The sequence below is a fragment of the Cantharellus anzutake genome (genome assembly GCF_015039405.1).
Source record: "Cantharellus anzutake strain C23 chromosome Unknown EI90scaffold_16, whole genome shotgun sequence".
Classification (NCBI taxonomy): Eukaryota; Fungi; Basidiomycota; class Agaricomycetes; order Cantharellales; family Hydnaceae; genus Cantharellus; species Cantharellus anzutake.
In genome coordinates, this window is record NW_024066966.1 from 246,161 (window position 1) to 265,748 (window position 19,588).

Genomic DNA, 19,588 nt, shown 5'->3' on the forward strand with positions numbered 1-19,588 from the left:
TGCAGGACAAGCCCGTTGTGCGTGTTGATGACGCAATTTCATAGTGCTTCCTGTAACGGGCCGCTGCGCTGTTGCTTGTGCCCTAAAGAAGAAGCAATATCAACAGGGCGGGAAAGTTAAGATTCCTTGCAAGCAAGGTAAAACGAGCTCGTTACCCGTTGGGCGAGCCCGCTTCAGGCACAGTCTTACCAGCGGCGAATAAATCGATCGAACAGCTTATGTGTCTTAAAAGCTCATTTTGCTGCTGTTGTTGCGCAGGAACTGACTGAGTGGTGGGTCAAATTTTGCTTGCAGCGTCTGTAAAACCCAACTTTGCGATGTGAGTGAACTATTGTAGGTACTTGTGTGTGTGTGCAGTTATGTTGACCCACCTCGTCCAACTTCGAGTAAGTATGACCATATTCTCTTCATTCTAAGAGCCTTACCATGCATGGTGTTGGATTGATATGTGCTGAGGTCACAGCCGCGGACGCACAAGGTCATATCAGTCTAGAAAATAGTGGTCTTCACCTGAAACGCGTCATCGACTTCGTCCGCATCCAAGGGATGGATTCAGTTGGCCCCGAGATATAGAACTGGTGCTTGAGCATCAAAATTTATGCGGCGACGATAGGATGCCAGGTGCTTGAAAGCTCTGTTGCGATTCCTAAGGGAGGTGGATGACCCGACAACTCCGCCGTCCCTCTGCCATTCCGTTCAGCGATGCATACCCAGGCCTAAGAAGCCAGAACCATGATATTGAAGCTTTCGCCGTAGCCGCTCATCGTGCAAAGCAAGCAGGTAAGTAGCACCAGATTGTGTCTGGCCTTAATTAAATCCACGAGTCCATGGATTCCTCGCCCGATTCCTTGCCCTTGAATCTCTCTCCCTCTCTTTCCAATGTCTACACTGACAAATGCGGTGGCTCTTTCGAAGGTCACACTCGATTTGTTCTCAACATCGCCAAATATGCCTGCACGGGGTATTACCCGGTCTTCCGCCGTGGGGCTAGTTGAGCGAAGGGCTCTGAGATGGGTGAATCCTCTGAAGAATGGGAGCAATGGAGCATCGAACAGAGTTCCAGCCCTCAATCTGATACGGGACCTCAGACGTACCTCAACCTTGGTGGTATGTGGGCACAGCGGAAAATTTTGGTTGGAACAGGCTATAAGTGGTATACTGATTCCACGTAGAAATCCAACCACGGGCAATGTCGCGACGGGGTATCGCCCCGTCCAGGTAAACAAGGGTCCGAAGCTTGAGTAAAGGGACGGGTTTAACTGACACCCCTTGAAATATTGGACTTGATGATCCGTCTGGAAGGTCATTGATGAGGCAGAGGACGATGTCCGAGTCCTGCTTTCCGAGTTCCGGTGCGGGCGGGAATAAAGAGGTAGAAGTTGATATCGAAGCCTGCAGTCCTGGAGGAGTTTTGGGCTGCAGGAGGATCGATGTTGGAAGGGGTTCTAATGTGTTTCTCATCACAAATTACATTTTGCATTGGGTTTTCCAGATCAAGGCTCCTTCCTTAGGAGATCCCTGATGGGATACGTCATTTTTTTCGCTCAAAGTCAATTTTGCCCCTTCCGTTCAGAGCTTCGGCCTTTCTAGATTGGGACCAATCTGTCTCTGCTTCTGCGATCACTTTGAATCCGGCCTTATTAGCTCATGTGGTCACAGCAAATAATTTTTCCGTCCCTTCGCCGAATGTTTTAGCGGTCCATTTGTTCTAAGTTGAGAGGACATATGTCCCATCGTACTCCCGGTAGCCAGTCCCGTTCTTCTGCTGGCTTCGGTTCGATGGTATCATGAGGGGTCCTATCGGTTCCCCCTCCTTCGATCCCCCTTTTGGGATAAAAGGCTTGCCTCACCCCCTCATCTACTTTTAGAGAGTTTTCTCTCAGAGCTGTCATCTCGACTGGCTGTGTTAATGTTCAGCATAAGCCCAATGATGGGATGGCTGCTTTTGCTGCTTATGGTTTACTTTGCTTATTGGAAGGTCATCCGTAGCCATGAATGGAGGAGCCGATCTAAGGGGGTTCCTTGCACTCCTGGACCAAGATTTGGAGGCATCATCGCTTGCAGGCTTCTTCGTCAAAGCCCTAGGACTTCATCATGTTGGAAGATATTCTCAGAGTTTCGAGCTACTTACGGTGTGTGGGGCCGCCATAGCACCCAAATAAAACAATGTGTTTAGGTGATGAAATCGCAGGCGATGTTGTCGGCTTCAATCTCTTTGGCCGCCAGTTGATCGTTCTAAATAGCTATGAGGTCGCTAAAGACATGCTTGGAAATAATGCATCAATTTACTCTGACCGACCTACCATGGTTTGGGCTGGAAGGCTGTGAGTCCCATCAGGCATGCATCTGCCCGACATTTACTCACTCGGTCGCGTGCCAATAGGTTAGGTGTCGAAGACTCCAGCGTTGTTCTTGCTCCTTATGGGATGGAATGGAGAGAACGAAGGGCGATGCTTCATCAACTGATGGCAAGGAAATCAATGACGCAATTCCACGGGACCCTTTGGGAGGCTTGTCTGCGCATACTCGCGGATGCTCTCGAGAACCCGCTCACCTTTGAGGGCCGCCTGCGTCTGTGAGTCGCTGATGCCTTTCTCAGATTTTGCTGCCATCTGAACATACGGACATGCGTTTTAAATAAGACGCCTTGGTGGAGTGATTCTCAAAACGACATATGGGATTAATGTTAAGGGCCCCGAAGACCACGTAAGCTGCGTCACAATCCATGGCTTTCTGGATATATTGTAATGATGCTCCCTCAGTATTTGCAAATTATCGAGAAGTTCGTCAAGGCGCTCAATTTTAATTTTTTTGGGAGACATCTGGTCGATTTCTTCCCTATCCTTGTGTATGTTCCTCGTAGTATTCCATTCGCACAATTCAAGAAAGAGGCAGAGGTACGTACATTTTATGACATTATGTACGATGTACATGTTCCACCCCACAACCGTTTTTCAGTCCTTGGGCGCGATTCGCAAAGAACTCCTGAATCGATCATTCGAGTACGCATTGTCTCAAGAGGTATGCCCAACATTTAATTTGGATAGAAGCTTGCCTAATAAAGCGCATTGCTAGTCCTTATCGCTTGTGAACAGACTGATGCTTGCTGGGAAGAATCCAGATTCCGTGAAGCTGGCCACTGGCACCCTCTACACCGCTGGCGTAGATACAACTCTTGTCGGGATCAAAGCATTTCTCACTGCAATGATGCTCAATCCTGAGGTTCAGAAAAAAGCCCAGCAAGAATTAGACGTCGTGCTTGGGACTTCGTCTAAGCACGAGGTGCTGCGCTTTCCAACTTTCGATGAGTAGGTAGAGTATCTTAACTCGGCATCGCACTGACACTATTTCTTTCGGGCGGTAGTCAAGACAATCTCCCATATCTTAACGCTGTGATCAAGGAAGTGCACAGATGGCACCCTGGTGTGTTTTGGACATCCGCACACACAAATTCCAGGATTTACCTATTTCCTCCGCGTCCCATCAGTACTTCCCCTCGGAGTGAGTCATGCCCCTGTTGAGGACGATATCTACGGAGGTGTGACACTCGTTTCGTCTTGGACAGCGAAAACAGTATTGATTCACCAACACCTTAGGATACTTCATTCCTCGTGATTCAATCATCATGCCAAATCAATGGTTAGTGTTTCTCCTGGTCCTTCGCAACCTTTGGTTCTCTCAGCATTTCGCACGCTCTCAGGGCAATGAGTAGGGACGAACGCCACTACCCAGAGCCGGAAGAATTTAGGCCCGAACGGTTCTTAGGTGATAGCCCTGCTCTCGACCCGAAGGAATTCATATTTGGATTTGGCAGAAGGCAACTATTTTCTGCCGCTTGCACCGATCTTCCCTAGTAACAACCGATTCTCTAGGAAATGCGTTGGCCTCCATTTTGCTGATGCCATCATCTTCATCACGTTTGCTTCAATTCTGTCGGTGTTCAACATCACAAAACGCATCGGGGTTCACTGTATCGAACCTGATCTCCGCGTTGGTCACGCAAGGTATGTTGACTGGTCAGCACTCACGACTTCCCTTTAACTGGTCCCGTATGAACAGTTTGATCGATGAAGTAGCCTGCGATCTCACCCCTAGGTCACCGGAAACTTCTACGCTCATCAATACTGCACTTGAATCTCTCGACTCTTCTTGCTGACCCTTTATGACGACGCAATTCCAAATGGTTCGGTCCACTTCATGTAACCTGTATTTCGTACAATGTATACTACAATCTGGTCCTGGAACGGGAAGAGGGATTTCGTCGTGGTGCTGCAATGCATTTCTCTCACCGAAGAGGGATGATTGTTTTATGCGTCTAGCAACATATTATCTATAGAGCACATTTTGAGGTTGCGGGCGACGGAGCCAGAATCCTGCACGCCTACCAGATTCTGGACATACTCATTGTGTGCTCGCTTGAATTCAAGAAGGCGACTGTACAACGGTTCCCTCCCGAACAGGCATGGCAGGTGGTCTCAACGGACGCGTTGCACATGTTCGTAACTTAACTGCGCACTACCCAATGAGTATTCCCCATTGAGCGAGCCCATACCAGGCACAACAATGGATAGATCAATGGAAGGCTGGTTATGTCTTAAGATGCTCATTTTGCTGTCGTTGTTGCATAGGAAGAGTGTCCGAAGGACTCGCCAAAATTATGTCACGCTGACCATCGATCAGGAGTGCCCATTCAGAGATCCGCTAACGTTCACTCTAAGAGGCTCACCATACATAGCGCTGGACCAATGTGTCGAAACCACAGCTGGGGTCAAAGGCTATATCGACCCAGAGGATAACGGCATTTGGTTGCACGAACACATCTCCGGACTAAAACGCATCATCCGTGGATAGTCAGGAAATAATTACTAGGGATTCAGCCGGCCTACGCGGGGCGTGATGCTAGTACTCGAGCACCTGGAATTCATGAAAATCCACACGGAGATGACAGGACGTTTGAGAGCTTCGTTGCGACTCCTTAGGTATAATGTCATTTGTCATTGCCCCTTCTGCCATTCTATTCGACAACACATGTCCCAGGCCTAGGGTTCTGACTGAAAGACGGCAGACCAACCATATTGAAGCTGTTATCGCAGCCGTTCGTCGCGCAAAGCAAGCAGGTTGTAACTCTCCATTACATAGATTGTATGCCGTCATAAAGTCGACTTTGTTAAGATTCAAGGGGCTCACGGACGCCCCATTCATCAGTCCCTTTCCTCTCTCTCAGACGCATGCCCTAAAAAATACGGCAGCTCTTTCGAAAACTGCGTTGCATTTGCTCTCCCCATTGCCATGCAAGTTTGCATCGAAGGTTACACCATTTCCCTGGGACTGGTTAGGTTCCGAGATGAAGACTCAGGAGGCATAGACGTCGAGCACACTTCCAGCCTTGGTGAGGTGGTCAAAGGATCAATCTGACCTAGTAAGCACTAGTAGTGGCTTGCAGGCACAGCAGAGAACTCTAGTTATCAAGTGCTGCTGGTGGAGTCTATCAAGAAGCATAACACTGATGTGCTGATTGATTCTATTTGGCTGAGGAGGTCTAGCAGAAGGAGGCACGAGTTGCTCTTGAATTTTTTCGGTATCTGGTTCTGGATGTACGTAATAATATCCCACTTAGCGGATGAAATTCCGATACTAACGCCCCACTAGAGTAATCAGCGACGCAGCTTGAGTTCGTCAAACCGATGGAGTAGTGTACGGACGCGCATTCCACCTCTCAGGACGACGGAGTTAATATAGGGTTTAGGAACAAATTACGGCACGCCCAACTCGGCCAACTCCGGAACCCATCCAATATCCCGAACGGAGTGTGACAAAGCCCATAAACTAATGCGCAGAGCGAGATTGGCGAGAAGATACAAACAAGAGCCCACCTAACCGGTAACATCAGCCTGATCTGGTCTTCACTCGAGAACACAGACAATGGAAATCCTGCCACGGACAGAATCTGGGACAAGAACCGAAAAGAGCTCTAACCGGAGATCCGAAACTTCATACTCCACAATGGGCACAAAGTCGGGGGAAGATGACCACTGCAGTGATTGCAACCACTGCCAACAAAGAGAATCGATGTGCACACACTCTTTGACCGCCTCCTAAACCACAGTGACAAGATCATGGCATATGGACCATAGCCAAAACAATGTGCGACTGCAGGAAGATACCCTGGCCCACAACTCCTACACCATGGCAGCACCCCATCATCAATATCAGATCCAGAAACAAGAAAACCAGAAAGGAGAGACGAGAATCTTCAGAACGGTAATCCGAGTGCGCCCGGGAGATGCCACGCCACCATTATAAAAGAAGTGGTGAACGCGCTAAAAGCGAGCCTAAACAATAAACTTCACCAGGACATTGCACTTACGAACCGCAAGAAATACGGGCCCAAAGCCCTCGAGTGGCAATTTACACGAGGAAGAGGCTGCCGGATAACCGGCTATACAGTAGCGGGGTTTTAGTGGGTATACCGGACCTCCCGTAATCGGGTACGGGAGTCCCACACGGTGAAGACCGGCATTTCCTCACCGTGGCAGTATCGTGCCGACCTCTCACAACCGAACCGAACCGAACCGAACCGGGAACTCCTGCGTCCCAGAACAAATCCCAAATACGAAAGTATCGCGAAAGCTACTGGGGTTCCACCAAGAAGAAAGAAAAGGTTCGGCCATTTTCCGAGATTCATAGCTACCCACAGGTGTCGATTCTAAGGCTTCAAGTGATGAAACTGCCTGAATCCACGAACCTACCAGATCCCCGACACATTCGCTGTCATTTCTCTTACGATTGAGTTGACCGATATCCTCGTAATCTGGCGATGGACAGTTCGTTCGAACTCCACGGCGCCGGATTCAACAATACTGTTCCCGAAGTCCCTTACGTCACCTCCATCACCCCATACACATGGGATACTCTTATAACTCAATGGTATTCACGGGTGAATCGTGCTTGTTTAATTTGTCATACGCCATCAGCCTGATGTGTACCTATGGACCTGCGCTCACTTACACTATATCGAATCGTCTGCTCCAATGCCAGCGTGGTTGGTGAATGTCGGGTTGGGGGAAATTACTAGCTTCAGCGCAGCTCGTAAGGCCACCAAGATGGCTACTGGGTTCCCGTTTTCTTCCCTTCACCAGAGCGTGGGATTACTTGCACACCGCCAATCGTTTTCCGCTCATCGTGGTTCTGGGCGAGTTTCGTAGATACGCGCTTCAGGGTACATTTGCTCTCACAGGAGTCTCAGCCTCTAAATTGCCAGTATCTCGTCCTCCTCGCTATGAGGTCGATGACTCCCCTTTATGGGTTCACGCATCCCCACCCGCCTTCGCACATCGTTGCTGTGCCTTGGGAAAGAGCATCAAGAGATTTAGGTGCGACCGTCGCTGTGTCAATTTCCGCAATGTAGAAGGGTATCTAGATGATTTCCAGATGACAGGAGTCTGGTCGCGACGAACCAGGCTGGCATCAGGAGCACACCGCTAGACTTCTAACTAATTTTGAACATGCTTTCCCAAGCCTCCTGGGATATCGCATACTCAAAAAGCCAACTCACAAGCTCCGCATGAGTGGCACACTATAGGAAAAACATAGTCAGCACGAACAACGTAGTGTTATTGAGACACACTTCAGCTTCCATCTCGAATCTTGCGAATAGAATCTCGCTAGGGATGTTGTGTGTTGCGGAGCGCCAGAGCTCACGCTGACTCATCTTTTTTTCCCTTGCATCCGCTGCATCCTATGGCCCCATGCCTTGTTTTCTCCGTCGTACCCACCATCGGCTCCTTCGCATGCTGATTAGCCGCGCGATTCAGCCATGCTAGTTTACGATAATTGGGACGCATTTTCTAGGTCGGGCATCAACGACACGTCCTGCACGTCGTCTCCCTTGCTTGTTCTCGCGTCCGCTGCACGCATTGGCTTCCACGCCTCATTTACACAACCATCTCTTATTATGGATCTACTTTTGTTGATTTCCCTTCTTTCTTTAGATTGGTAAGTTCTTCACCTGGCTTGACTCGTGTCTAGCGCCGCATGGTGAGTATTCCGGTCTTGCGGATGGTGAAGGGTTATTATGACCTTCGGTAAGTTGAATCCCTACGCACGGTCTATTGTTCAGAGTATGCCATCCGAGTTTTCATTTGGAATAAGCCCAAAATCGTGGCACTCGAGATATCGCACTCATCGAGTAAAATTTTGGGTACACTGGTATGTACACAGAACGGATGGGAAGGCAGAGCATTGTTAGGCCGTCAGGTAGCAAGGAGCGTTGCTCATTACTGTTGCCGACGGGATACCTGACCAGCGCTAATTCAGTGCCCCAACACTGAAGGTAGAGCTGTGTGCACTGTTTGATTAGCTTGCTGGACATGGTGGCAGAGGATAAGAATGAGGATGTTTATCCATCTGATGAGTCCATAGCACGTACCGCTCAAAGCACCGTCATCAATCAGTCAGTTCCAACTCTCGCACCTGGCTTCGAACCCAATTCAGATCATCCTCAAACATGAAGCGTGGCACTGTTAATCTCTGAAGCGGTCTTGATTTTGCCTGACGGCCTTCTAAGCGAGCTTTTATCAAGAGTCGGATACCAACTGTGTGTTCAGGAGGTCGTTCAAGATACCTCGGAACAGAAATGGTGAGGTGGGTGAGGCCAGGAAGATTATCACGCTCCAGAGATGAATGAGGCCACAATCTTTTGAGGGCATAGAATAAGGGCTTCATCGCACCCTCCAAGGTAATGACCTTGATCGTCGGTGTATTTATAATCTATGAGAAACATGAGGCAGGTGTTGTGGTAAAAGAAAAGGTGTTGACTTACAAAATCCTTCACCGTACGCAGGTTCGGAAGATAATGATGATTATCAAGGACCTCATAAAAACTCAAGTTGTCATTCATAATGTCCCTATTTCTGTTCCATGTATGGGGGAAACTCAGAGTAAAGTATTGGAGATTAGGCATCCGGTAGCAGTCAAAAGGAGATGCGGTATCGAGTGGATAGCGAACAGAAAGAGTATGGAGAGACGTTAGCTGTTGATTGGTGAAATTGTGGCGCCAATTGATCGACACTTCGTCCAGTGTCAATTCCTGGATATTGCTGCAGGCATTGATGAAGTCGATAAACTCCAGGCCATCGACATCAACATGGAAGAGAGTGAGAGTAACGAGTTTTGCTAGCTGAGTAGGCAATGGAATGAAAAATTTTTGAAGGAACAGGTGACGGAGTGATGGAAGGCGTGTCAGAATTATTCCATAATCATGGGGATCAATCACATGGAGAGGCGCAACCAGAGTCAGGCGTTCAATGGACTCATTTGACATGCCATTCTCCTCCCAGAAATCATCGGAAAGGGGTCTCCTCCTGTGCTGCCCCACTAGTAAAGATACGGCGGTTATCTGGCCCCGAACACCAGCGCTTCTCAGCGCTCCCTTCCTTCCATCCATATAGCCTCCCTCTTGCTCATGAATTTCTAAAGAGAGACCTTGAGAATGACGGACATATGGCGCATAGGAAGGACAGAAGGGTTCCAGTCGCACGAGGGTCCATAATTGAGGATATGATTGAGCCGCATGTCTCCATGTCGAGCAGACCCGACTGAGAGTGATAGGAGAAGGAAGACACCCGCCGTAATGATTGGTGGTAGGAGAAGGAAGGCACCCGCCATAATGATGCCCTTTTTTCTGTCGAACGGCATACAGGAATATTCGTTGTAAAACTTCCATAGGAATGGCAGCCACAGGTTGAAGGAAATTGTGAAGTGTGGCACGTCGACATCGCAGAGTGTGTTCAATAGTGCTGACTTTCTGAATAAATTCATGAACGGATTTGCAATCTGCATCTATGCGTTCCAGGGCATCCTTGATTGCCCTTCTGGATAAGTTACGGGCTGTGGGATTGTATGTGCGATAGACTGGTTCCGCAGCGATGATTTCACAATCGACATATCGCTGCAGCGTGTCAGCATCATTGGACATGCGATGGAGCACAGTAGCGAGCATTGGCCCTGATGGCGAAGGTTTGGGTGGCACTCTGGGAGCAAATATATCGCAGGACGTTACAGCAAGGTGCAAAACAAATCGGCGCAAACAGATTTGGATGAATGGTCGATCAGGTCATGTGATCAATCCTATTTAGGAAACTGCAAGTCGATCATCATTATTTATTTTCTGCCATTTATGGATAATCACATGACTATCACATGACTCCAAGTTCTACAAACGATGGGGATTTTCTCATGGGTTTTTTCGTTCTTTCTCTCAGTTTATATTATCTGAACTTCGGTGAGTTGTCTTGTACGCCGCTGGGTAGTTACATTCCTAATACCAATCGATCCAGTTCGCATTGTCTGAACTGGACGTGCTTTTCCAGTTCTTCTGCAATTTCGTCGATTGTGAAATGGTTCTCCACTCCATGCTTGCTAGTTTTTGCTCTTCGCTTGCGCTGTCCAACTGAGATGACGCTCGAGATCCCCATATCCTCCTGGACCAAAAGCTGGCGGAATTATTGCTTACAACATTTCCGCTTGGACCCCACGACATCGATTCGATGGAACGACATGCGGAGCTCTTATGGCGCACAAGCCTGACATATCATCCTGAATCTCAGCAGCCAACTATTGAGAGGCGACATAATCTGTTTCGATCTCTTCGGCCCTCAAATGATTATTCTCAATAATTACGACGTGGCGGAGGAAATGCTGGGGAAGGCTGCCATTTATTCCGGTCGTCCCACAATGGCCATGGCTGGAAAGCTGTGAGTCCTTTGGCGCTGTCCCAGCAACATATCTCACGATTGTAACTCGCTGACAAAAGGACGGGTTTCGCAAATGACACCCTGACTCTTTCTCCTCCATACCGCTCTCCTTGATAACCCGTGCAAAGTTAGCAGGAGCCTTAGTCAGTGTCTTTCACCAGCTTCCTTCCAAATCGCCTCCACGTTCTTCTTCAGACGCGTTGGCGCAATGATCCTCAAGATAAGAATCAATTCGCCCGAAGACCCGGTAAGCAACCACTGAAAACGTATTGGGTCCATTTATGCACACGCACTTCCCAAGTACCGAATCATGGATACATGCGCGGAGTTTGTTTGGCAGATACCTCGTTGACTTCTTGCCCACATGCCCAGTTGGACTTCATTCGCGAAATTCAAGGAAGCCAAAGTGTGTCTCAGTAACACCAGGGTGCTTTTTCTCTGCAGAGCTATGGCGTGCTGCACGCACGGAGCTTATGGGCCGGCCTTTCGAGTACGCAGCGTCTCAGGAAGGGGAGGTACGTTGAAAGATAGAAGACGGGAGCTGGAATGTCCAGCATTGACCCCCTGTGTCCTTGATGCGGGTATCAGGGTAACCCCCTTGTGACCAGACTCCTATCATCCAGAAATCATCCAGACACTGTCAAAACCACCGTTGGCTCCCTCTATGCCGCTGGGACTGATACAACGACAGTCGCGCTCAAATCTTTCTTAGTCGCGATGATGCTCTTTCCTAAGGCACAGCGAGGAGTTAGACTCGGTACTTGGCACTTTGGTTGGAAATGAAGCGTCACGCTTGCCAACACCCGATGAGTAAGGCATGCAGCAAACTAATACTGTATGGCCCCTCCTTCTCTGTTCCCACAGTGAAGGCCGACTTTCCTATCTCGGTGCTCTAATTCAGGAGGTTCATAGGTGGTAACCAGGTGCGTGTCGCTCTCTGGCCTCTTAACCCTTGAACGAATCGGCTCCAGCGATGCCACGGGATTGGGACATGCACCGATCCAAGAGGATATTTTGGATGGTATGACATTTCCCCAGTCATGAAGATACAAACCCCCAATACCCCGGCTCAGGATACTTCATCGCGGACGATTCATTTATTATTACCAATCAGTGATTAGTCGGTTCACCAACCAAAATCCCAAGTATATTATTTTTTCCCATCGGACAGTTTGATCCCGCCTCCGTGCTGTAATCCACCAGAGCACACGGATTCTCGTAGGGATTCCGTATAAAGCAGTCCGCTACCTCAGCGGCTACACTCGTGAAACCTGATCTAGAGGCAAAAAACTGTTGATTTTTGTGCGTATTTATGAAATCTATTACGGAGCGGTCCCATGAAGGCAGCTCCTGTGCGACTGTGCGATTAGTAATGTCCTCCACATCAATCCTTCACATGAATACCATCTCCGGTGCAACCCTGGTGTCAAGACCCATGTAATCATCTGGTCACCCCGACCAACCCGTCACATTCATGGGTCTCTATGACTTCGTAACAATATATGGATGTGTTTCGGGATAGCCGCAACTGCACGCGCATATATCAATGGCCAAAATAGAGTTCAACAACGCGTCTCGAGCACCAAAAGTTAGCGGGGAGTTCGCTCTAGGTCTTCGCAATCATGGACGGGACCTGCGTTTTCTTGGGAGAATATTGCTAATTTATTACTGTATAGGATGCAGCAATCTCAAACGACGGCGCGCACATGCTGGGACTTGTTGGAATTCTCGAACACCCTGCCGGATACATCTTTCTCAAAAGCAAGATGGGGTAAGGAGGAGGGGAGGAGGGGTCGTCGCCCATTGGTATTGCCGCCGCTGAATTATGAAGAGCGAACGAATTGGTTGAACTTGGAGTCAAAGATGCACCTCACGACTATTATGGGATATATGGCTTGCAGGGAGGCATGCATGCAAGTTTTTGGGTGGATCAGCTGAACGTTAGGGTTGATGCTCTTGGGGGAGGCGAGTTTCAACCCTAATCCTGGCTGCTTCCACCCTTCTCTGTTTCTTCAACTCCTCGTCAGGCTTTCTCCTTGGACATGCTGTGTTCATTGGCCATACCATAAAGGCCTTGAAACCTAGTATGGGGAAATCAAGTATCCTGTAAAAAAAAAAGCCGTGAAAGGCCTCAAAGCACATGGGGAAAATTTCACCTTTTATGAATGGGGTACCGCCCTGAATTAATTGTACAGTGGCCAGTCTTAAGTCGGTATGTCTGTGCGTGCGCGTGTTTTGTGTGAGCTCTCTTCCACTGCGTTGGGAAGCTTTCTGATAAGTCGATCTGAACCTTTTCCTTTTTCCCATGATCTTAGCGATGAAAACGCGGATAATGAATGTTAAGATCGTATACCTGGATTTATCCACCTCCAGAAACAGCGAATGAATCTAGGGGGTTCAACAATGTCGTGACAGAACGGTTTCGAGGTCATCCGCAGAAGGCAAAGCATGTTGAACGAACCTTCACAAAAGTGAGAATCGAACGTGTTTGCACAGATCTCATGCCTAGCTTTTTTTTTTATCCGCCCCATGATCAATCCCCAATGTTCATTGCGCCCATATGGTGCACGCACGCACGCACGCACGCACGCTACTTGCCACACGAGGTGGGATATCGTCTTGGAACAACATTCTCATAGCTAGGATCCGCGGCGGGAGGAACGCTGAAAACGTCATCCTGACCACATGTATTTGCACGAAAGGCATCGATGATCGTGCCCCGAAAGAGTTCAAGAAGTTTTGTCGTTTAAATAAGTCGAACCAGCGAAGGCGACGTACGACGGCCGGGAAAGAGAAGAGAAAGTTTGAAGGTCTCTCGCGTCACTTGGATATGCAGATGAAGTTTGGCTCAAATCCGGGGTATATACCGGACGAGCCTGATCGTGGTCAAGGGGACGTAAGTCGTGAATTCATCGTCCATTGTTTTGAGACGTTGGAGGCAGGACGTTAGAGAGTGGAAGCATCGAGGTGAGAATTTTGCGACGACGGGGCTGATTATGTATGTGAGTTCTTTATGTTTGTCCTTCCCGTAAATTTTTTTTTTAATTTTATTGTATTGGGCGCAGTCGGGGATATAACTCTCCTACGTACCTGTTTGTCCTTTTTCCCCCTCGGATCACAGCATTATGATATAACCATCCTGTTCTTGCCCTTATCGCTCTTTCCGTTCTGTGCCCCCGGAAACAACCAACAAACGGATCGGCCACGGATACTAACCTGTCCTAGGGAATAACTGGCCATTCGCCATCGCCATCCAAGATCCCTTGCGGTAAGTATAACAATGAGTAAAGGATCCAGCTGCACTTGCCGCTAAACTCCAGCGGATGATCCTGAGAAGGTCTTGCTTACGGATAGATTTGCGGAACAGGGAAGGTGAGGGATAATGTGAAGGCGGGAGTACCGGGTATAACGGAGCTTACGATGAGCAAGGCCAAGAGCTTGAAACGGTCGGTGTTTGAGGCCGCTGTTTGATACTAGCGTTCACTGGCTTATTTTATTTTTCCCCTCACTTTCCCGTAAGGGTCGGAGCGCCTCCCCGCTGAGGTGACCCTCCTACTCGTGGTGTTTACGGTTGTTGCTGGACCCTGAATTGGTTGTGGCTCTTCCTTGCGCGCGCACGCCCCTTTGTTTCTAGACCCAAAAAAGGGGAATATCAGATCTCATGCGCAACCGCGATAATGTGATAACATGTCTCCTCGGGTTCGGATGATCGTGGACACGGTCGTGGTGGTGTGTGTGATTGTTCTTCAAGTATTTATGGTACCGAATGGAGAATAAGTAGGCTGGTCAAGATGATCATGAGACTGCAACAGCTGGCTGTTAGACATGCACGGGGGGAAGGAAGCGCCGTTTTTTCTCCTTAGAACCTCACGAATACAATAGATTAAGGGATTGCGATGTGGGGTAGGGGGTGTGCATGGCTGTCAGAAGGTACCAGTGATATATGAGTTGGGGGAAGAAACCCTATTTGGATGAATAAATGGGTCATGATGATGATGAATTTGTGGTGAGGCCGCTCCGGATTTGCCACGATTAGGTGGGTTGGTCTGGACGCAAGCCCGGAGATTGCGCAGATGCCTCTCTCTAAGCCAGATAGAAGCTGCGTTGGTACCCGTATGATCAACGATGTGATCAATCGAAGCGAAAGCCCTTTTCCGTGGTATATCGTGTGATCACTGGAACTGCGAACGATTGGCCGGAGGTTGTTGCACTGCTTTAATGTTGGGCTAGCTGCTGGGAAGCGAGCTAGCAAGTACCGAGTCATGTAGAAAATGGAGTTGTGAATGATCTCGGACATAAGCTTAGCCTAGCTGGATCGACCGGCCATGGTGAATCGGACCGTTTATGTGTGACTCGACCTTTTTTTTTTCTCCTTTTTTCCTTTTTTTTTTTTTTTTGGTTCGGTCGAAGCTGGCTGGAGTCTTCTCTGCTGCATTTTGCAAAGATCAGTGTACGGATCTGGTAATTGTTGATGAAAGTTGCGCAAGATGTGATATACAGTACCATACAGATAAGTCGTGACTCGACTTGAGGGATCAATATAATAATGGCGTATCCAAGGATCCGGATGGCACGGTATCATGTAATTGCTATCCACGGAGTAAGATAGCAAGATGTGTTATTGCGATTTTTTGGTTAGGAATTAGGTCCGATTTGCGTTTGATTGCGCAAGCTTAGTGTACAGTACTTGAGATCGCACAAGTATTACAGGATGGCGCCATCCGATCAGTAGTAAGTATACACTGCCTGTAGTTTAATGTGAAAACCCACTTGTACATGTCAGAGGAGCCTAGTAGAGTTTTGTAATCCCATCTAGACATCGCACTCATAAGTCCGACGTGGACAAAGTCCTCTTCTCCGAACGAAATTGAATTGACCATGTTTGACTCAACTTTTGAATTCCAATTCCCGAACAAGAGTTTCGCATCGAATTCAGTTATTACTTGAATATATATTCGTTGCCCAATTGATTTAGAATATATATTACGAGTCCATCAAACCTTGCCGCTCTCTCCTCTGTTTTCTTCTTTTTCCCCCCTTTTATCATACTCTACCTTTCTTGCTCTCCTGCCCTCCAATGGATTTCTAAATACTATAAACCTCTCCTCCTGCTCTCCCTTATAACCATTCCGTCCCAGAAACCTTGTTTCCGTGACCATGCTAAAGAAAGCACGCACAACTACAACTCGTTTGCGTCTCTACCAACTACTTCTCACAAATCCGATACACCAGTGACCTCTCTTATCCTCTCTCCCTCTTCTCCACTAGGTGAGCTTATCTCCCCCCCCCCCCCCCCCATCTGAGTTCTTTTCGCTGTGCGCCTGCGCCAACCACCTGTGCTCAACAATCCATTCAGTCATGCAGTACTCCAACCCTTCTCCTTCGAACAAACACCGTGTTCAGCGACAATTATACCCTCAGTCAACTGCATCTGCCCCCATCATGGAGGAGCATCTTGATCCCCATCGTATCTCACAGCTCTCCCGACGCAAGTTGCGCTGCGTCTCTTGCGACGAACGTCGAGACAACCATAACCTCCGTCGTCTCGTGCTCACACAGAACTTACTCCTCAGTACTAAGAACAAGTCCAACACTTCCTTAGCCTCAACCTCCTCTTCTTCCTCTTCATCTTCTTCACAGTCATTTGTAGACACCGAGTCTCAACTCGGTGGTTTGCAACACACAGAAGGGTCCATCTCACCGCGGGACCGAAATCACCACGAGGATTATGGATTTGGCTTCGTGTTTCCGGACAATTCTTCATGGGCTAGTACGAGTACTTCGAATGAACCGGATAACTTCCCCGACGTAGTCCTTGACGAGTCGGAATGGTTGGACGCTGTCCTTTCAGACCTTGTTGACGACAGTGTTGAGGATGATGACGACGACGACAATGATCTTCCTGCAACACCTTATTATCCACCTCGTTATCAGCCTGCATCACATATCTATTTCCCGTCTCTTCGTGATGCGCCGACACCCAGTACCACCACCGAAACCAAGTCGTATGATCACTATGACCCACATGCTTGCACCCCCGAGTCCGACTCTGGACCCCAACTTGGACCTCTGTTCCCACCGATAACTTGCACATGCGGATACGATGGGTTACCCTATTTCGATACTGAGGACTCTTCGGATTCCGATGACAGTAGGTCGGAGCCCTCTACCCCGCTATCCGCATCTCTCCGCCGAACAACAGATAATCGTGGTGACAGTGACGAGAAGGATGATCAACGGCACCTGCTGGAAAAGAACTTGTCGCTGTTCGAGTTTGATGATGAGCGGTGCTCCTATATTCGACAACCACCGAGCGATTTCTTTTCCTGCCATTATTCCAGGACGTATGGATTCTGACACCAACTTCTTTTCTTTTTCGGGGGGTCGGCTGAAACTACGATTGGGCAGTAGCAAAAATAAAAAATAAAAAATGGAAGGCGGCATTCTATCTCTTCTCTTTTCCGTGTTCCCAACCGTTTTGTCCGTATTCCCGTCCCGTCGTCCTTCCATTTTTATCCTTTACCCCTGCGCGCGCGGCTTTTGTATCTCCTCCAAAAGGGTTTTCCCGTTCTCCGCCCTTCTGCCTTTCTGAATCCTTTGTTAAGCCTAGATTCTTCCCCGCGTCTCGGTTCCTCTCCCCCCCCTTCACATCGTTAATCGCTCTCGTCATTACCATGGACCAATCTAACCAGCGTTACGAATGAGAACCCAACCTGTGCTAGACTAGCGCCTTCGTCATCTTACTCATCTATCACACGCTCTTATCCATTCTCGTCTATCTCATCCGACTTGTTGGGGGGACCGCTGATCTAGCCCCACCCAATTTCATTTCCGGTCACACACCATAACACACGGCGCTTCCCCACGTCAACATCACCCACGCAATGCAACGCAGCACGATTTTTTGTACCATATCATTCCAACTCCCCCACCGCTAGCCAGTCAGTCACAATGCTTGCCCATGCATAACAGATTGAGAACTCATTTCATCTTGCAAACATCAATTTCTTTTTTTCCTATTCCCACAAGACAATCAATTTCTCATATTGCTCTTTCCCTCACTCTCACACACACTCTCTTCTCTCTATCACTGTTTGGTAGTTCCCCTTCCTCTGCTGCTTGCTGCCTCTGGTTTCTTTTTCTCTTTTTCAGTTTTTCTTTACTCTTTTTTTTTGTCCATTCCGGTATATCGCTGTCCTGGTTTCTCATATAATTACATATTGGACTCCGTTGTTGAGTTTAGAGCACATACGTCACACGCGTCAGAATCGGACTATCGAAGTGGATGCCGCACAAGCACCGCGATTCGGTATTTGCCTCGGCGCTGGGTCGATCCTGTAAGCGCCGAAAGGATCGAACCAAGAATGAAAAGTGCTAGCTACGACTGAATGGAATTGCCATGGGCGGGGGGCGGTGCGGTGCCACTTTGCGTCCCGTGCTAGAAGGACTAGTGACCAGCTTCTTCTTAGTGGATTCTGCAAGCCTTGCTGGGCTGCTTCTGAGAGAACGTTCTGGCTAATTCCGTTGCGAAAGGGGGGGAAGTTTCATATGTGCAATATATATATATACAGTTAATTACATGCTACGGTGGCCGATGTATACGCAAACAGCGCGGGCTAAGGAACATTGTTGTTCGCTTCCAGTTTTGGCTACTGCGCTTGTGCTTCTGGCGCGCGCGCGCACACACACATGAGGTACTACGTGGCGTGTACGTGTGGGTGTGTGTGTGTTTCCGAAGGAATCATCGGTTTGGGCATTATTGGGAAGAGTAAGTGGTAAAGGTAGATCCATTTGGAAAGGCTCTGTCAAGTGTGTAAGTACGTAATATAATGTTGTACTTGTGTGCGTCATGTGTGTAATATAGATGGGGTAAGCGTTTGCTAGTGGTTGGTTCGCGATCGTTTATCATGATGGGGCTCAGCTGGGTCGACGACGCGCGACGGCGACATTATGTATATATATAAGAGGCGCGATCGACAAGTGGTGTTGCGTTGACGTTGGTTGGAGTGATATCAACCTTGATGGATGGCGCGGGGCCCCCCCCCCATCGTCAACTTAATTGGCAATTAGGAGCTGTGTGGAGGCGCTTACGTTACGTTACGCGATCGACGCGACCGTACGTAGATGCCGCGCGAGCGCTTAAGATGGCAGTGCGTTGCTACATAACGTACACGAACATTGTTTGTTTGCGGAAGGTTGTTGTTGCATTGCATTCATTGCGAACAGTGATAACTGAACACTGGGGAAATTTCAAATATTGGCAAGGGGGGGGGCCGGGGGGATCATCCAATATGCAGCAAGCAGAACAATAAATCGATAATTCTACCGCTCTTGTTCCTTTTGACTGCGTATTGCGGTGGTTGGTGTATACTATGTATGTAGCCTTCAGTTGTTATACGTCCGGTTCGGGACGATTCTCCGAAGGGAAGGGTTCCGACTCGTTGCCATTAACGATCTGTGCCAGTACAAAAACGTAGGCAGGGATAACTACTACTACCTTCCTACTATGTAAAGTAGAGCAATTGTGCAAAAAACGCCGCGATGAACCGGCTCAACCGATCCGTTACGAAGGGCCCGGGTGACGACTTTTGGCCCCCCCCCAACCCAACCCATGCAAAACGGGTAAATCATTGTGATGTCCCTGTTAGCTAGTATATGTATAGCTTGGAGGTTTGCGCCGAAGCCGCGGAGAGGGGAACACAAAAAAAAAAAATATTGGCGGTGATCGCTCAAGTATGTTGCTTTCTCTAATTGTTCCTGCATGCATGCAGCTGCATGCAACTACTGGAAAGCTGATGCGTATATATGGACAGACAACAAAGCTAGATCGAATA

The 19,588-nt window shown here is 48.5% G+C and overlaps 8 protein-coding genes across 8 annotated transcripts; 6 read left to right on the plus strand and 2 right to left on the minus strand.

The window, feature by feature from the left end:
* Nucleotides 1–325: 325 nt before the first annotated feature.
* EI90DRAFT_3050447 (uncharacterized protein) lies at nucleotides 326–1,697 on the minus strand. The gene has a single exon (XM_039059760.1). The coding sequence runs from the start codon at nucleotides 1,305–1,307 to the stop codon at nucleotides 717–719; it is 591 nt and encodes a 196-aa protein (XP_038917706.1). The 5' UTR covers nucleotides 1,308–1,697; the 3' UTR covers nucleotides 326–716.
* A 294-nt stretch (nucleotides 1,698–1,991) lies between these two features.
* Nucleotides 1,992–3,854, plus strand: EI90DRAFT_3121341 (cytochrome P450; the record flags this gene model as incomplete). The annotated part of the gene is made up of 11 exons (XM_039063386.1): nucleotides 1,992–2,115; nucleotides 2,177–2,324; nucleotides 2,384–2,575; nucleotides 2,643–2,706; nucleotides 2,763–2,897; nucleotides 2,959–3,021; nucleotides 3,076–3,308; nucleotides 3,365–3,423; nucleotides 3,488–3,538; nucleotides 3,597–3,639; nucleotides 3,701–3,854. 11 exons carry the CDS (start codon nucleotides 1,992–1,994, stop codon nucleotides 3,852–3,854), a joined length of 1,266 nt encoding a protein of 421 aa, XP_038917707.1.
* A 2,717-nt stretch (nucleotides 3,855–6,571) lies between these two features.
* On the plus strand, nucleotides 6,572–7,651 carry EI90DRAFT_492231 (uncharacterized protein). The gene is made up of 2 exons (XM_039067692.1): nucleotides 6,572–6,661; nucleotides 6,873–7,651. The coding sequence occupies exon 2, from the start codon at nucleotides 7,051–7,053 to the stop codon at nucleotides 7,483–7,485; it is 435 nt and encodes a 144-aa protein (XP_038917708.1). The 5' UTR covers nucleotides 6,572–6,661; nucleotides 6,873–7,050; the 3' UTR covers nucleotides 7,486–7,651.
* A 794-nt stretch (nucleotides 7,652–8,445) lies between these two features.
* On the minus strand, nucleotides 8,446–9,976 carry EI90DRAFT_3121342 (uncharacterized protein; the record flags this gene model as incomplete). The annotated part of the gene is made up of 2 exons (XM_039063387.1): nucleotides 8,446–8,769; nucleotides 8,822–9,976. The coding sequence occupies 2 exons, from the start codon at nucleotides 9,974–9,976 to the stop codon at nucleotides 8,446–8,448; spliced, it is 1,479 nt and encodes a 492-aa protein (XP_038917709.1).
* A 758-nt stretch (nucleotides 9,977–10,734) lies between these two features.
* Nucleotides 10,735–11,875, plus strand: EI90DRAFT_3015048 (uncharacterized protein; the record flags this gene model as incomplete). Its single annotated transcript, XM_039056862.1, has 7 exons — nucleotides 10,735–10,754; nucleotides 10,950–11,001; nucleotides 11,127–11,160; nucleotides 11,199–11,269; nucleotides 11,343–11,511; nucleotides 11,667–11,677; nucleotides 11,726–11,875. 7 exons carry the CDS (start codon nucleotides 10,735–10,737, stop codon nucleotides 11,873–11,875), a joined length of 507 nt encoding a protein of 168 aa, XP_038917710.1.
* A 1,439-nt stretch (nucleotides 11,876–13,314) lies between these two features.
* On the plus strand, nucleotides 13,315–14,225 carry EI90DRAFT_3288264 (uncharacterized protein; the record flags this gene model as incomplete). The annotated part of the gene is made up of 4 exons (XM_039067104.1): nucleotides 13,315–13,650; nucleotides 13,697–13,756; nucleotides 13,980–14,022; nucleotides 14,122–14,225. 4 exons carry the CDS (start codon nucleotides 13,315–13,317, stop codon nucleotides 14,223–14,225), a joined length of 543 nt encoding a protein of 180 aa, XP_038917711.1.
* Nucleotides 14,226–16,115: 1,890 nt separating this feature from the next.
* On the plus strand, nucleotides 16,116–17,580 carry EI90DRAFT_3050476 (uncharacterized protein). The gene has a single exon (XM_039059761.1). The coding sequence runs from the start codon at nucleotides 16,197–16,199 to the stop codon at nucleotides 17,109–17,111; it is 915 nt and encodes a 304-aa protein (XP_038917712.1). The 5' UTR covers nucleotides 16,116–16,196; the 3' UTR covers nucleotides 17,112–17,580.
* EI90DRAFT_3050477 (uncharacterized protein) lies at nucleotides 17,403–18,070 on the plus strand. Its single transcript, XM_039059762.1, has one exon. The coding sequence runs from the start codon at nucleotides 17,716–17,718 to the stop codon at nucleotides 17,965–17,967; it is 252 nt and encodes an 83-aa protein (XP_038917713.1). The 5' UTR covers nucleotides 17,403–17,715; the 3' UTR covers nucleotides 17,968–18,070.
* The last annotated feature ends 1,518 nt before the right edge of the window (nucleotides 18,071–19,588 follow it).